Consider the following 18472-nt stretch of genomic DNA (forward strand, 5'->3'; position numbering starts at 1 on the left):
TACATTTTACAGGATATGGCAGATTAATTTATCATTTTTAAAAAATATATTTATAGAATTTGTTTGATGTTTTTCTTCTCCTTTAGTCGATTATCATACCACCAAAAGTTACTGAAAGAAAATCTCCGCAAGGGATATTAAATATGGTCACATTATTTAACATTTGTATCAAAACTGTCCAAACTATCTCCAGTGAACATCTTAATTTGTCTCCAGGACACGTCTTTACAGAAATATGCCAGAGTTTTATGCTTAGATTCTTCATTTATTGATACAATTATTTTATTTAAAACAATAAAAGTAGCATTAATAAATAAATGGCTGTGAACAAATGAATATAAGTTCTTATTAGAATCAGTTATTATAAAAAATGAGTAAATTAAATAAATTTCTGATAATTTCTGGTCTTATAGATGTAGAAAAACAGTTTGTTTGTTTGCTGTCTAAATGCATTTGATGTAAATCCATTATGCATGAGTGTTTCTTTTAAGAGCACTGCATATCTCCGCAGATTTGGCCAGCTGAGGAGCTTGAATCTTTCTCACAATGGGCTGGGCGTCTTCCCGGAGTCTCTGTGTGAGATCCAGACTCTGACGGAGCTCTATCTGTCCTGCAACGGCCTCACTTCTGTCCCGGCCCGCCTCCAAAACCTCCAGAGGTCAACAGCACACATCACACCACACCCTCTCTTTCAGCCAGACTTTAACTGGAGCATTACATACCGTTGTTTGTTTGTTTGTTGCTGTAGCTGATCTAAAACAGAAAACATGTGCTCGTATAGTTGAACTCTGATTTTGGAGTGGTTCCTGCCGATGTAACCTCTCTCTTTGTGTAATCAGCTTGAAGTGCACAAATGTGGCGTGTAGGTCATTGGAAAAACATCGAAGAACATAATGAGAGCGATTATGGGTTATAATCTAAATAATCCTTTGATTTGCATGATTGTGTTTAAAATATTCAGTGCTTTATGGCACCGCTGCTCCTGCAATTACAGTCCGCTACATTCAAGTGCGCTACCAAAAAGCCTGTCAAACCAACTTCTTTTTTCACCTAAATGAGCCAGTGAAATGCATGAAGTTCAGCCGTGCATATTACTCTAGCAGATTAAATCAAGCATAAAAATCAGCCTAGTTTCACCCTCAGCTCAGCTTTATATACGAGGTGCTCTGAACATGACTGAGGCCTGCAGAGTCTTACTGAATCAACAGGATAGTGCCAAGCTAATATAATATAATATAATATAATATAATATAATATAATATAATATAATATAATATAATATAATATAATATAATATAATATAATATAATATAATATAATATAATATAATATAATATATAATATTATGAGGATTAATTTAGTAAAGCAACTGTCTTTGAGGCCATGCATTCTCTTTAAACATTGTTTTTAGGCATCGGGTAAAGTGGCAACAGAGATATGATGGACAAAAAACACACCAATGTTCAACAAATAATTACATTTATTAATGATATTTATACATTTGGCAATTAATAAAAAGTGTTCTTCAGCATAACTGTAACATTGTAGATTTGCTATATGGCCAGTGTTTCAAAAAGTAATTAAACACTATTACTAATTGCATCATCAATATTGCATTTAAATTTACTTGACTAATTACTCTGTCTGAAAAGTAACTTATAACTCATTAAGTAACTTTCAGTAATTATTCAGATTGTTAAGTAAGCTACATCTTAAAATCCCTGTAAACCTTAGTAGAAATTAAACTGTTAATTCTTTCAGTTTGAGTCAAACATAGAATAGTTTAGCCTTTTAGCTTTTAAACAATTGTAATACTTAAACATTTTTATAAAAAATTTAACCTTCTTCGGTTAAAAAATAGAAATAGTCTGAATAACAGAAAAGCTTAAGAAAAGTTAAACCATACATTTCAGTCCGGAAAGATGTTCAGGAAAAGCCCAACTATTAAAATCCGTACAGGTTTATATAAAAATAACAGGTTAACTAATGTAGGTAAGAATAAATTACATAAATACATAATTACATAAATCTTCTCTGCTGAATAAAGCTGTGTCAGATCGCGCTGTCCTTCTGAGGTAAATACCTCATAGTTGGACTTTCAAAAATGATGAAAATTAGACTAATCTTTAGTTTTTGTAATATATGTTTTGTATGTAGATGAGGGTGTTTGTGCGCAGCTGACTGCATATAATGAGCTCAGAAACGGGAAAGACTGTACCTCGCTTAAGTTTCATACGGATTACATAATCAGAGAATATTCGTTTTCGATTTGAATTAGTTCATTATAAAGTAGACTGTCTCTGTGTCAAATATTCACTGAGTTTGTGACGTGTAGAAAGTTCCTCATGGAGACCGAGACGGCAGAAAGTGCACCTGTTTGTTTTTTTTGTTTTATTGATTTTACAAAAGCACAATGTTTTGTTGTTATTGTCAGTGTACACGCATAAGAGTAGGCCCTTTTTTATTTTTAGATGGTAAATTTAGATTTCAAATTCAGTATTGATTTTAGAGCTGTATTTACTGTATGCAAATCAAGTACTTTATAAGTAACTGTATTTAATTGACCTAAAACTGAGCATTAACCCCTTCCTTTACTTCATCGGTGGATAAGTAATTTAATTACAGTAACGCATTACACCCAAAACTGTATTTGGCCAAAAGCTTGTATACATAACAAGTCTGGGACAAGGATAAAACAAAAACATTCTAATAAAAATATGCCTAAACAATATTGAAAACATTTTAATATCATAGTAACGTTATAATTCTCCATATTTAAACTGCGGGTCTGTCTGGCTGTGATCTGCTCAGCTTACAGACGCTGTGTTTGGACGGGAATCTCCTGGAGTCTCTTCCGGAGGAGCTGGGAAACCTGACGCAGCTCTGCAGCTTGGGACTCTCCTTCAATGACTTTCCTCTGGTCCCCGGCGTGGTGGAGCGCCTCGGGGCCCTGGACAAGCTGGCGATGGCGGGGAACAGGGTGGAGACTCTGGATCTGTTCAGCCTGCTCCGAATGACTCACATTAAGAGTATTGATTTACGGTGAGCCTTTAGAAACATCTTCCTCTTATCTATTAGTCTATCTCTGTGTGGCATTGCCTCATCTCCTTCTGTCCCTCCTCTCTCTCTCTCTTCTGTCTGTCACCTGTCTGTATGTTATTACTCTCAGCTCAGACTTCATGCATAATGCAGGATCAATATACAATAGTAATGTAATAAGATCAGCTATCAGTAAATCACAGAAGTGACTGACAGCAGCACAGCTCTGTTTCGTGGCTCTGTCACATGCAGACAGACTACAGCACTCTTTAGCACTTTATTCTGACCAAAAATGCCCATTTCTGACCGGAAAAGACCGACTGTCTGACATAGAAAACATAGCAAACTGTGACTGGATGCTTTACGTGTCGTATATGGGCAGTGAAATAGATCATACTACAATAATGGATCTAGGTACAAGCTGTTTCAATAATAATAAGACCATATAGCAGAATATGTTTATAGATACTGATTGTTCACAGACCTTATTCAGGAAACAAAGCAGAATTTACAGTTCGGATCAGATACTTCAAGTTTTCAGTTTTTTTATTATTTATTTGAAGAAATTAACACTTTAATTCAGCAAGGATGACAGTACAATAATATAGCAACATAACTGTTTTCACCACTGATAAAAATGATAATGAAAAGAAATAATTATTGAGCAGCAAATCATCATATTAGATTATTTATGAAGGGTGATGTGACATTGAAGACTGGAGTAATGATGCTGAAAATTCAGATTTGATCACAGGAATAAATTACAATTTAAAATATATTAAAATACAAAATAGTTATTACATTTTTCTTATTATATCAGAGTAACACTATTTTTACTGTATTTTTATTCCAATGAATGAAGCCTTGATGGGCGTAAGAGACTTTCTCAAATGTATATAAATAAAAAAATAAAAACAATTTTGAACCATAGTTTAAGTTCCTCTAAAATCTGAACATCTTTCATAGATTTTATGTTACTAAGACATTTTAATTTGATGTTTAAAAGCACAAGTCATAACCTGTATGGCTTTACTTCCAGCTTCATGAAACCAGATGATCAGGATGGAGATGGTGATATTGCTCAGTGTTTGAGTGCAGTATGCATCAGACCGTCTGCCCGGTCTCTTACAGTCACGATTGCTCTCCTCAGTCAGTTTTTCTATCAGCCTGTGGTTTTGATGGCAGCTCACAGTCTGTGACTCACCTGAGAGAGAGAATGAGTAAAGACAGCATGAGGTTTGTGGGTTTCCTGGCTCCTGACCGCTCCTGCTGTGGATTAGAAATGCAGCCAGACTCGTATCGCACAGAGCGGAGCTGCGGTGGGAACTCAGAGAGAGACAGAGGCGTCTGTCACCTGAACCAGCTTTGAGCTTTTCTGCTGGATTATCCCAGCGCTCCTCACACACTCACACACACCAGACAGATGTGAGCGGGAGTTTGAGTTCATGGGGGGCTTCCAATAAACAAGAAAGGTTTAATGCGCCCATCATTTGGCCCTGATCGCCTGTCATTAGCCATCTGTGTGGTCTCGTAACGGGAAGCTGTTTGGTTCAATTCAGGAGAAAACAAGATGAACCCTTGTGAAGGTCATTGCTGGTTTTTCAGGCCTGACCTCCACAAAGTGTCACCTAAACGTCAAGTCAATATGCATGTAATATCTGGAAAAATATTCTTTTGCATTTGCAGTTTATAATATATAATCTAAAAATATTAACAATTTTTTTTTGTTTTTTTGACGAAGACTCTTAAGATCATTAACACTGCAAAAATATTTCACAATATTACTGTTTGTACTGTATTTTTTATTAAATATATGCAGTTTAAAATAACGGTTTTCTATTTGAATATATTTTAAAACAGAATTTATTCTTGTTATGCAAAGCTGAATTTTCAGCGTCATTACTGAAGTCTCGAGTGTCTTCAGAAATGATTGTAGTATGCTGATTCGCTGCTCAAGAAACATTATTATTACTAATGTTGGAAACCGTTGTGCTGCTTAATATTTATTCATGTATGTGTGTGTAACATTTTTGTATTTATATTCGCTATTAGTAATATGTAAAAGATCTGTCAATATGCTATTGGCAGTTTTTATTTATTATTTGTGAATATATTTTGAATTCTAGGAAATATATTTAGCATATGTCTGTACACACTTGTTTTTTTTCTTCTTCCTGTGATGTTATGATTACCATCATTCTGGATTTCTGATATGTAAAATCTTATTTTTATCAGACTGGTAAACTGGATATTGGGTTTTTACAGTATTGTTCAAAATAATAGCAGTACAATGTGACTAACCAGAATAATCAAGGTTTTTAGTATATTTCTTATTGCTACGTGGCAAACAAGCTACCAGTAGGTTCAGTAGATTGTCAGCAAACAAACAAGACCCAGCATTCATGATATGCACGCTCTTAAGGCTGTGCAATTGGGCAATTAGTTGAAAGGGGTGTGTTCAAAAAAATAGCAGTGTCTACCTTTGACTGTACAAACTCAAAACTATTTTGTACAAACATTTTTTTTTTCTGGGATTTAGCAATCCTGTGAATCACTAAACTAATATTTAGTTGTATGACCACAGTTTTTTAAAACCGCTTGACATCTGTGTGGCATGGAGTCAACCAACTTGTGGCACCTCTCAGCTGTTATTCCACTCCATGATTCTTTAACAACATTCCACAATTCATTCACATTTCTTGGTTTTGCTTCAGAAACAGCATTTTTGATATCACCCCACAAGTTCTCAATTGGATTAAGGTCTGGAGATTGGGCTGGCCACTCCATAACATTAATTTTGTTGGTTTGGAACCAAGATTTTGCCCGTTTACTAGTGTGTTTTGGGTCATTGTCTTGTTGAAACAACCATTTCAAGGGCATGTCCTCTTCAGCATAGGGCAACATGACCTCTTCAAGTATTTTAACATATGCAAACTGATCCATGATGCCTGGTATGCGATAAATAGGCCCAACACCATAGTAGGAGAAACATGCCCATATCATGATGCTTGCACCTCCATGCTTCACTGTCTTCACTGTGTACTGTGGCTTGAATTCAGAGTTTGGGGGTCGTCTCACAAACTGCCTGTGGCCCTTGGACCCAAAAAGAACAATTTTACTCTCATCAGTCCACAAAATGTTCCTCCATTTCTCTTTAGGCCAGTTGATGTGTTCTTTGGCAAATTGTAACCTCTTCTGCACATGCCTTTTTTTTAACAGAGGGACTTTGCGGGGGATTCTTGAAAATAGATTAGCTTCACACAGACGTCTTCTAACTGTCACAGTACTTACAGGTAACTCCAGACTGTCTTTGATCATCCTGGAGGTGATCATTGGCTGAGCCTTTGCCATTCTGGTTATTCTTCTATCCATTTTGATGGTTGTCTTCCATTTTCTTCCACGTCTCTCTGGTTTTGCTCTCCATTTTAAGGCATTGGAGATCATTTTAGCTGAACAGCCTATCATTTTTTGCACCTCTTTATAGGTTTTCCCCTCTCTAATCAACTTTTTAATCAAAGTACGCTGTTCTTCTGAACAATGTCTTGAACGACCCATTTTCCTCAGCTTTCAAATGCATGTTCAACAAGTGTTGGCTTCATCCTTAAATAGGGGCCACCTGATTCACACCTGTTTCTTCACAAAATTGATGACCTCAGTGATTGAATGCCACACTGCTATTTTTTTTAACACATCCCTTTCAACTAATTCAACTAATTGCCCAATTGCACAGCCTTAAGAGCGTGCATATCATGAATGCTGGGTCTCATTTGTTTTCTGAGAATCTACTGAACCTACTGGTAACTTGTTTGCCACGTAGCAATAAAAAAATATACGAAAAACCTTGATTATTCTGGTTAGTCACATTGTACTGCTATTATTTTGAACAATACTGTATGACAATAATTGAAGACTCAGGATGAGTTCATTTAAATTTAACCGTTTGAGCGAACAGATTCACTGAAACCATGTTTAATAGAAATCAATTTAATATTTCTATATTGAATTAGATTATAACAACAATGTTGAGTTATTTAATATAATTCAACCGCAATGTAGCATTTAGGTTTTTTGGACAAGCAAAAACTACAATAGACTTATTCTCTGAGCTTCAAATAAATATAAAAAGACTCGATCCTTGGTGTCCCAGAGCTCCACTCTGTTCATTTATTTCTTTGTCCACCAGTATAATTTTTGTCATTTGGATTCTTCACTTGGGTTGATCTTCAGTATATCTGCAGCTGACATTAGGCCTGTGTTTTTGTGTGCAGGTTAAATGGCCTCCGCTGTGTTAAAAGTGAAACTCTGGAGCCGGTCAAACACCTCACCCAGCTGGACCTGAGAGACAACCAGCTGACGTCTCTGGACCTGAGCTCGGCCTGCAGTCTGGAGAGCCTGCAGTGTCAGAGGAACCAGCTGAGAGCCCTGACGCTCAGCGGCTTCACCCTGCGCTCGCTCCACGCCAGAGACAACCGTGAGTACAGACCTCCACGGCATCGTGTCTGAACCAGAGGAGTCACCCCGTGTAATCACTCTAACATCTGTCATAGGTCTGACCACGGTCAACATCTACCCTGTTCCCAGCCAGCTCACACACATGGACCTGTCAAGGTAACTCGCATTCATGTGTGTTCTTACAGCAAATATGTTTTTCTGTCCAAACTAAAAGCGAAAATGCTAGACAGTGCACCAAAATCTCAGCCAGACGAAGCATGTACGATGTTCAATGCACAAATCTGCATGTTATGGTTCAGCTGGTTAATAGATGTTAATTGAAATGAAATGCATAACAATCATCACAACATTTTATACAAAATGAAAATATATTACCAGTAATAATGTGTAATCGCTAATAAACTATGTATATGTTATTTTTTGCATATTGTTTCATAGTATATCTCTGCACCAGTGACGTTAACGGAATCGAAAACTATTTTTAAAAAGCTTGTTTTTTTTTTTCTTGAAACTAAAACGATTTATTAAAACCTTTCAACTTAAATTTAACTACTTGTAAATTGAAATACAGCAGAACTAAAATTAAATAAATAGTAGATTAAAAACTAGATTTGCAACAACCTAAATGAACTAAAACTATTACATTTACATTTAGTCATTTGGGAGACGCTCTTAGCGAATTACAAGTGAGGACAATTGAAGCAATCAAAACCAACAAAAGAGCAATGATATGCAAGTGCTAAAACAAGTCTCAGTTAGCTTAACGCAGTATACATAGCAAAGCTTTTTTTTTTTTATTATATATATATATATATATAAATATGTGTAAATCTATATATTTTCACATATGAACACACACACCACATACACATGTATAAATGAATAGAGTGTGCTAGAGTTAGAGGGTCAAATAAAGATGGAAGAGATGTGTTTTTAGCTGATTCTTGAAGCTGCTCAGATTGAGTTCATTCCACCAGGAGGGAACAGTTGATCTTAAGGTCTGTGAAATTGATTGTGTGCCTCTTAACTAAATATGACCTTTTTTTATTTTCAAAAGACTAATTAATTTACTCTTAACTAAAGCTAAAATAAAAATAAGTTGCGCTTAATTTTTTTTTTTTTAAATCCGAGACTAATAAAAAAGGCAAAAGTGCATAATAAAATTATTAAAACGTATAAAATCTGAAAATATTAAAAATAAAAACGAATTAAAAAAATATGAATAAAAATTGTATATAAATACCGTAAGGATATAAATATTAAAATAACATGACTCTGTATTTACTAGTGTACTTGCACTATAACATGAACATGGTAATGCAGATGTGAGCGGATGTTTACAAGAGGCTCAGTGCGCTCCTGCTCTCTCCTGTACAATGCTAAAGCCTTGAGGTAATTAGCCTGGAGTTAATTCCCATCCCTCCTGCAGGAATCTCCTGGAATACCTGCCAGACTGGGTGTGTGACAGCAGGAAGATCGAGGTGCTGGACGTCTCCCATAATCTGCTCTCTGAGCTCCCGGCCAGGTGTGTGTGTGTGTGTGTACTGGTGTATTTGGTTTTTGAGGACACACATGTGTATAACGACTTGGGTACTATGACATAAACATTGCTTATGAGGACACTTCCTGTGTCCCTGTAAACCAGAAGGGCTTAAAAACATATTAATAGTTTTTTTTTTATGAAATTAATAAACGATTGCCAGTAGTTTTCTGTGACGGGTAGGTTTAGGTGTAGGGTGATCGAAAATACAGTTTGTACTAGTATATAAAAACCATTACGCCTGTGTGTGTGTGTGTGTTTAGACCGCCATGAAGTGCATTTGCATCTTTGCCAGTTTCCAAAAAGAAACTGTCTTCCTGTTCCCCCATTCCCGAATCTTAATGTCAGCATTTTGTACTTATTTATTCAACAAAAATTGCCCATTTGATATGAATGATGTGGGTTAGAGGGTCTGTCTGGCCAGACGGTGGATGTGAATAGAAACGGCCCGGCGTTCATCAGCAGACGCTTGATGAGGCCACTCTGCTGTCTCAAAGCAGAGTGATGTAAACACCAAGCTGATGAAAGCACCATTTCCAGCTAATTCCACATTAACATTCAGTCATTTGCATCTGAAAGAGCTAAAAGCCGTGCACAAATGAGATAATATGCGGCTTGAAGTTTGTGTCCCATTGGAGAGTGCTGCATGAAAATGCTGTGTTGCTGTTTTGAAGGAATGGTTCACCAAAAAAGAGAATGATGTCTTTATTTACTCAACTTCATGTCATTCCAAACCCATAATGCTGTTATTTTCCATGAGAAGGGAGGTTTTTGAAGAGACTTCATGCAGCTCTTGTCTGTGCAGCTTCATTATTGACCATGTCTGTCAAGCTCCAAGAAAGAAAAAAACGATGGGAAAGCTGTTATTCACTGAAAATCTTAATTTGCAGCTCTCACATGCCATTCTTCATAGGATTGTCAATCTAGTGTGCTTGCTTTTGGTTACAACACGTACAAGAACCTGTGACTAATGGAATATATATATATTTTTATTTATTTATTTATAAATTTAAATATTTTATAATTTCTATTTTTATATATATATATATATATATATATATATATATATATATATATATATATATATATATATATATGTATGTGTATATATATGTATGTGTATATATATGTGTGTGTGTGTGTGTGTGTGTGTGTGTATGTATGTATGTATGTCGGTGTGTTTTTTTCTTCACTCAAAACTATTGTTTGGCTTCAGAAGACCTGAAATATTATTAGTATAATTAAATTATACTTTTATTACATTATAATTAAATTATTTTTCTTAAATACACATTTTTTTGACCATAAAATATTAAAATAGTAATGAAAATTAAAACTTATTTACTGAAAATCTTCAGTTATAAATAGAAATATTGTAATTTTACAGTTGTACTGTACAGGACACCCAGAATTAAAACTGTGGCATGTACAGTCTATAAAATATAATGTCCTCATATGTGAATGCAGGGTCTCATGAGGATAAAGCAAAGTGTGCACGTTATTCATGCGATCAGTTCGCGATCCAGTGTTACAGAGTGAATTCTCTATTATAGATCAGTGATTTCTGTGTGTGTTTTTCTGATGATGTCTATCTTTCTTTCTCGGTCCCTCCTTGCTGTCAGACTTCTCAGCAGTCTGAGTCTGCGTAAACTGCTGGCTGGGAACAACCGGCTGGAGAGACTGGCTGACCTGCTCGACCACATCCCACTGGAAACACTCGACCTGCAGCACAACAAGCTGCGCCAACTTCCAGAGAGCTTCTTCTACAAAGCCTTGAAGTAGGTCACTCCCTCCTTCTGTAGTGTAGTGGATCTGCCGTAGAGTCAATTGGTTGTTCTTGGAGATAGCGGGTTAACTCCGTATCAGCGCCACTCTGATCGGTAAAGGGGCAGAGATTTCAGACCTCCGTTTATTAAGGAGATCTGTCACAAAACTCATCATCCGCACCAACGTTTTTTGAGCAAATTTCAAAGCCGCACCCGCCCGCCATCCACTGATTGTTTTGCGATGCAATGCTTTGCTGATGCGAGCCGCAAAAAAAGCCATTGTCTGTTCTAGAAAGGATGCAGCAAAGATATTTAATGCTAATGTATGAAGCATAGGCCTACGCTGAGTTTCATTACGATGAGATGTGCTCTAGTTCACAGTGCAGTGCAAGCGGCGCGCTGGTGCTTCCATGTCACGGTTATCATTGTCTGCTATATTTGCTTTTTATTTATTAAAATACATGCAATTGGTTGATGAAACATTTATTAAAATTAAGATAAAATTTGTACAAAACGAAATTCGTTTTTAAGAAAGGTTTTCTACAAAGCAAAATTTTATGAAGTGGTAAATATCATGTCTGACGATTTACAAAACTTCATTAAGTGGTAAAAACCATGTCTCCCAATATATTGCGCATCTTATGATCCTATCTAAAAAATGAAAATAATTTTTGATAAAAAATGTTTGTAAAAAATATTTTAATGACACGGTTTTGGCGGTTATAGAGTTCTAATGACGGTGTTCAACTATAACCGCCGGTCTCACGGTTATATACTAACCGTCACACCCCTAATTGCCAGCCCGAGATTTGAACCCACAACCACTAGGCCATGACTTAGCAATGTTAGATTATATTAATCTACTTAGCAAACCAAAGTTTAAGATTTGGTTTCAGCTAAACAAAATATTAAGAGGATTTGGCATTTTCAATTAATGTAGCCCTCATGCACTCTTATTTTTATTAGTTACTTTTATTATTATTATAATTAATACATTTTATTGTAAGACTAGAACTACAATTAATTTGTCCCGCAATATTATCGCAAAACTGATGCGCTGCGAGGATAACAAAAGGCTATTTGTTCTTCAATTAAAATATATTAAAAATAGTCTTTTAAAACTGGTCTATTATACAATTAATTATAGGCCTATCATTAAAATATGAACACTGCAGTCATCAATAAAAATCGATTAAATAAGAAGCTTTATTCAGCCTAAAGCACCGACTTTGAAAAACAACCCGTTTAACACTAAATAAGTTTCTAGTAATTTCCTTTTACTATGTATAGGCCACAAGAGAAATATAAAGGGAATAAATGAAAATAGTTAGCTATATACCGTTATCAAGTTGAAGTAGATTCTCCTCTCGTCGTCTTTCATTGGCTTCACCTTCATGGTTTAAAACATAAATATTTCCAACACTGCGACAAAAGAAATCACCCAACCCAATTATCAAAACAAGAAAAACGCACAACAAATTTACTAAAACTTTAAGTTTTAACTTGAAAAAACTGATGCATGTTCTAAGCCCCGCCCCCCCTTAGTTACGGTTGCTCCCTCGGACAAACAATGTCCGTTCAATCTCTTATAAAAGGCCACCATTCAAGTGTGAATTAAATATTCCATGAAGGATTAAGATGTTTTGTTTGGCTTTAGGAAATGTGATCAAATAAATTCTATTGCCTATCGTCTCAGGATAACGGGAATCAGTGTAGCATAAACCCCATCAAACCGAGGATAGCTTTGGATCTTCCAATGTTTCTCTATGGCACTGAAAACTAAAGATGTCCGAGTTCCGCTCCCTGTGCAACTGATACTCAACTGCCATTGGCTCATCTGTGTTTGAGGGGAGGGGCTTACCAATAGGTCACTTATTTTCAGGGAATTGCATGGCTAATGTAGTTCCAGGCAGGTCTTGACCGCATTACGTTCATATCACTTCGCCAGATGATTTCAGTTATTTCAAAGGTCATGCAAAAGCAAAATAAACAAAACCCACAAGGACACTGGCCAAACATCTAAATAAAGTAAACAATGGGATAAGAAATGACGGATCAATTCAGCAGACCGAAGTCAATTATTCCTAATTTATAATAGTATCTTAATGATACCAAAATATCAAGATACAAAAAAAAAGTAAATTAAAAAAAATGCATGAGCGTCTTTAATTATTGAATCAAGCTGCTTGCACAAACAATATGACACTAAAATTATTTATATTTTAATTTTTTATTTAAATATTATGCACATTTTTGAAATTTACAGGATGTAAAAAACAAATGATAAATTATGCTTTTAAATATTGATAAAAATATAAACCGCTGAACAACTGTCAGGCTACTGGGAAATGTAGTTTTAGTTGCTGCTTGCAGTTAGTTCCCTACTCCACAACACTGGATCCACAGCAGCACAGAGGAAGTGACATGCTTCTCCAGAGCCTCTCATGATGTGAACAGGAGGATACGGCTCAGTGAGGCACAGTAATATGAGCCAGAACAGCCCGCAGCTCTTCCATTTCCTGTGGCTTAATCACTTGTCATCCATTAAGCATGAAAGATGTGCTGCAGCTCTGAGGCTTTAGTTATATCCCAGATGATTTAGGCTTTATTAACATGCTTTTTTTCATTTAAACAACATTACATGTACTGTGTGTAAACGTACCAACTTGTCTTCCCTTGTTCTTGTCGTCTACTAGCTTAAAGTATTTGAATGTGTCTGCCAATGCGCTGGAGACGATCCCGCCGAGCAGCCAATCAGAGGAGAGCCTCAGCACCCTGCAGGAGCTCTATCTCACAGGAAACTACCTGAATGAGAGCTGCGCTGCTCTACTGGTGGGGCATCAGAACCTGCGGGTCTTGCATATGGCTTATAACCAACTGCAGTCCTTCCCTGCAAGGTATGACACCTTGAACTAGTGTGCTTCCATCGACGGGGTGGGAGGAGCCTATTATTCAAATGACATGTGACCCTGGAGCACAAAACCAGGTAGCATGGTATATTTGTAGCAAAAGTAAACAATATGTGGTATTAACAAATAAAAATGACTCCTTTTTTTAAATTTGCTCATTGTGACCCAGCACGGGTCACATTTATTCAGCTTTTTAGATGATGTATAAATCTCAGTTTCAACTAGTTGACTGGTTTTATGGTCCAGGGTCACATATACCAAAAAGATCAGAGATCAAATCAGCGTATATGACCATGAATTGTGCTATTGTTCCTTTCTAAATGAGCTCCCTTGTTATGTTCTCAGCAAGCTCAGCAAGCTGGAGGTCCTGGAGGAACTGAATCTGAGTGGGAACAAGCTGAAAACGATCCCCTCCACCGTGTCCAGCTGCAAGAGACTGCACACGCTCATCGCTCACTCCAACCATATCAGCGTGTTCCCAGAGGTCCTCGGCCTCCCCGAGATCAAGGTCTGTGACGCATCATGACAGGACAGGTCAAACACTGCCCAGAAATACTGGAAGGATCTTAAGGGTCAGCCAGAGAGTCATCAAGTGGCAGGAACAAATTAATACCTAAAAATGTAATGTATGTATGGATTACAGTTGCAGTAATTCAAGTAAAAAACAAACAAAAAAAAAACATTCATAGACATGATTTGAATAAAAATGTTTGAATAAAACATTCTAATCAGCATTTTAGAATGCTTTCTGACAGACTGAAGTAATGGATGGAAAATTCTTTTTTTTAATCAAAAGGTGAGACTAAGATACTTAAAAGATAAAACAACAACATTAAATCTCTAAATAGAAATGGTGAGAACATGCAAATTAGTAACAAATTAGTAACAATTAATAAGTGACACTGCTTTTTTCTTAATTTTTTTTTTATTGTGTATATAAACCTCATTATTTAAAAAAAGAAAAAAGCTTGGACTGGAAAAACTGAATAGTTTTTGCCCCCCTCTAAAATAGATATATTTATATATTTTATTTCAGTTATTATTTTACAATGCACATTTTTTGTTTTAATATATATATATATATATATATGTGTGTGTATGTGTGTGTGTGTGTGTGTATATATATATATATATATATATATATATATATATATATATATATATATTATACGTTATTTTAAATGTATTATTTTTTAAGTTTATTTAGTCATGTCTGGAAGAACTGAAATGTTTTTGTCCCCAGATCGACAAAATTGAGTAATTGTTTGTCATGCACTTTAATTTTATTTCACATTTTTTTCACATTATTTTGCATTCTGTTTTTTACCTTATTTTGTTTACTTTATTTACTGTATTGTACATTATTTTACATTTTTACAGTCTGCCAAAATGGGACGATTTTTATTCCCAAAAATCCAATAAAATTGGGCTGTTGTTTGTTACACACTTCTTATTATGACAATTTTTATTTTACACAATTCATTTACTTTATTTTACATTTGTGACCCTAGTCTCAAGTGTCAATTTTCTGAAATTAATACGTATGCATCATCTGAAATCTGAATAAAGAAGCTTTCCATTGATGTATTTGTTAGGATCGGACAATATTTGGCTGAGATACAACTATCTGTTTGTTTTTTGGCTATTGCTAAAAATTTAACCCAGTTTTGTGCTCCAGGGTCACATCTATCTAGCTTATTTAGTAAACTCTTGCAAAATCACTTTTGTCCCCAAATCCAACAGAATGGGGCTGTTACAGTTTGTCATGAAGTATGTTGTATTTCCTGTGCTGTTTTTTTCAGCTAGTAGATGTGAGCTGTAATGAGCAGACAGAAATCCTGTTGCCGGACTCTCTGCCATCAACACTGCAAGAGCTGGATCTGACCGGCAACAGCAGCCTCATGTTAGAGCACAAAACCCTCAACCTCTTCAGGTGAGCCGCCACAAACACACAGCACACTACGCAGCCGATGAATATTAATATGTTCTGATACTCTCACAGACCCAGGGGGTTGATTGCTTTTTGTGTTTTTGGTCTTTATCTCTCACACCTCTGTGGGTTCTCCTCTCTTCCAGTCACATCAGCACTTTGAAGCTGGACCAGAAGCCATCTGTGACCGCAGGAGACGCACAGGGCACGTCCACCCTGTGGGATCATGGTTACGCTGAGATGTGTGGGCAAAGAAACAAGTGAGCAAAATCTGAGGACACCAGATTCACAGAAAGAAGAAGCCGCAATCAAAACAAATTTCCATATTACCATCCCCAGCCTATAATTCTCTATAGAAGATATACTGAAGAAAAAAACAATCAAATGCTAGCTGAAATGACTAGGTTCAATCAATTTCAATTCAGTTTTTCAACGCGGTGTTCTTGAGTATGTTTTAACTCCCAAAATACTTATTGTTCTCAAGTTTGTTCTTAAACCAATACAAAAGAATTCCAATTCTTGAATGGAATCTTCATTAAAAAATATATTTTTAAAATTAGGATAACCTCCAACTGAAGTCCCCAAAACCTAAGATGTTTGATGAATTTATTGGGTTATTTCAGATATTAAGCATTGCAACATAAAACTTGCTATGTCACATTTATTGGCAGTGTACAACGTGTAGGTTGCCTTAATTCAGAAAAGTTACCATTATAATATTGACTATTTGATAATTGCCTAATTACTATGATTTCTTTGGAATGTAAAGTTCTATGAAATTACTTTTTGGAATTACTTTTCTGAAATGAGACGCCAATGATTGATATTGTAAACAATGATCGGTTAGGATTATGCATTACAGGACTTCTGAACTCGAAATTCAGTCACAACTCTATAAAAAATACTCAAGTCCAATCAAGCCAGTCTCAGTAGTGTGTGCCTATATTATAACATGTGACCCTGGAGCACAAAACCAGTCTTAAGTAACACAGGTATATGTATAGCGATAGCCAACAATACACTGGATGGGTCAAAATTATCCATTTTTCTTTTATGCCAAAAATCATTAGGATATTAAGTAAAGATGATGTGCCATGAAGATATTTTCTAAATTTCCTATTGTTAATATATTCAGCTCTTTTTTTGATTAGTAATTTGCATTGTTAAGAACTTAATTTGGACAACTTTAAAGGTGATTTTCTTAATATTTTAAGTTCAAATAGTTGTATCTCAGCCAAACATTGTCTGATCCTTACGAACCATACATCAATTGAAAGCTTATTTATTCAGCTTTCAGATGAGGTATGAATCTCAGTTTCGTAAAATTGACCCTTATGACTGGTTTTGTGGTCCAGGGTCACATATTACAATATTAAACATTTGAAAGTATTTTTCAAGAATTTCACTTAAGAACACTTCCAAGAAGTTTTCACTCCTTAAGAAGTTTCTTGTGAATTGTCAGCAGCAGATGTTTTGCCGATCTGGGCCTGAGCAAACTAATTCTCTAACCAATAAATACTTGGATGGCATGAAAACAGTTGGCATTCTCAGAATAATAGTATCAGCATCCCATAGGCTTAAACGTCTTGTTTCTACATGTTTAATGTGACCTCCGTGTGCTTGGCTCCCCCTGCGAAGGGCATTACCTCCACAGTTTCAAAGCAGTCCGTCTCAGATATCGCATCCTTTCTGTGTACCCTTCATCCTCCGAGGGGGGCCACTTTTGTGTGTTTGTCAGAGTGTGTATGTACCTATAGAGGTGTATCTCTTACCATTCAATGAAATGTGTTTGTAATGTGATATTGTACACTTTGTAACTCTTTGCTGTTTTATCTGGGCTCAGGTTGTGTGTGTCTGTGCTGGCTGTGGATCGCTTCGGAGACAGTCCAGAGGCTGCTTATGGGATTTTTGATGGCGACCGTAATGAGGAAGTTTCCAGGTTACTGCAGTGCACCATGGGAGATGTATTGGCAGAGGAGATCCAGCACTCCAGTGTGGACCGTGTATACATGAGCAACACTTTCCTTACTTCCCATAGGTGTGTTAATAATGTTTACGTAAATGCTGATTTTTTTTATCAACAGAGTATCACCAAATAATCTGTATGTATAGCATATTAAAATGGATCATATCAAAGGAAAATATCTTTAAAGAACCAGTTGTGTATTGCAACTATGGTGCATTCCAGTCGTTTTTTTAAATTCATGTAGATTTTGTAAACAAAGTCATTATATATTCTATCATAGTTGTGCAGTACTATCGTAGTTCATACAAGCAGCATAAAGGGATAGTTCACCCAAAGAAAATTCCAGAAATGACACTCTCTTTAAATGAGCTAGTTTCATTGAAAAAGAAAACCTTTATTGCATCCACCATATTTTATCACTGACGCCCACAACTCTGAAACTGGCTCAAAGAAAACCCACTGGCAATTACAACTTACGTTCAACTTGTGAATCTGACTTGAACGCACAATAGTTCAGACAGAGCTCTTGTTAGCTATATGAATAACAAATGCATTTCTCATATTGCATGTACACTTTTGCAGGAAACTTGGCATGGCAGGCCAGAAGCTCGGTGCCTCTGCTCTGCTCTGTTACATCCATCACGAGTCCTCCGAAGCTGGCCGCTACTTCAGCCTCACTGTGGCCAACGTAGGCACCTGCCAGGCTGTACTGTGTCGTGATGGGCAACCTCTTGCCCTGTCAAAGGTTTTCAGCCTAGAACAGAGCGCTGAGGAGATGGAGCGCGTCAAACTGGCAAAAGCTATCATCACTGAGGTATTGACTCATTCTCAGGTCATCCCATAGACCTGAGTCAGGTTAGAAGCCATATT

The 18472-nt window shown here is 36.2% G+C and overlaps 1 protein-coding gene across 1 annotated transcript in view; it reads left to right on the top strand.

Annotated features, from left to right (window-relative positions):
- Positions 1-18472, top strand: part of LOC113106442 (PH domain leucine-rich repeat-containing protein phosphatase 2) — a 72796-nt gene that overhangs the window by 47071 nt on the left and 7253 nt on the right. Inside the window, exons 7-18 of the mRNA XM_026268364.1 lie at positions 512-658; positions 2812-3042; positions 7308-7510; positions 7587-7647; positions 8921-9016; positions 10654-10809; positions 13494-13694; positions 14052-14214; positions 15509-15639; positions 15783-15896; positions 17480-17674; positions 18185-18416. Of these exons, the coding sequence (XP_026124149.1) occupies positions 512-658; positions 2812-3042; positions 7308-7510; positions 7587-7647; positions 8921-9016; positions 10654-10809; positions 13494-13694; positions 14052-14214; positions 15509-15639; positions 15783-15896; positions 17480-17674; positions 18185-18416 (1930 nt within the window). The remainder of the gene's footprint in view (positions 1-511; positions 659-2811; positions 3043-7307; positions 7511-7586; positions 7648-8920; positions 9017-10653; positions 10810-13493; positions 13695-14051; positions 14215-15508; positions 15640-15782; positions 15897-17479; positions 17675-18184; positions 18417-18472) is intronic.

The sequence above is a fragment of the Carassius auratus genome, chromosome 7 (genome assembly GCF_003368295.1).
Source record: "Carassius auratus strain Wakin chromosome 7, ASM336829v1, whole genome shotgun sequence".
NCBI classification, from domain to species: Eukaryota; Metazoa; Chordata; class Actinopteri; order Cypriniformes; family Cyprinidae; genus Carassius; species Carassius auratus.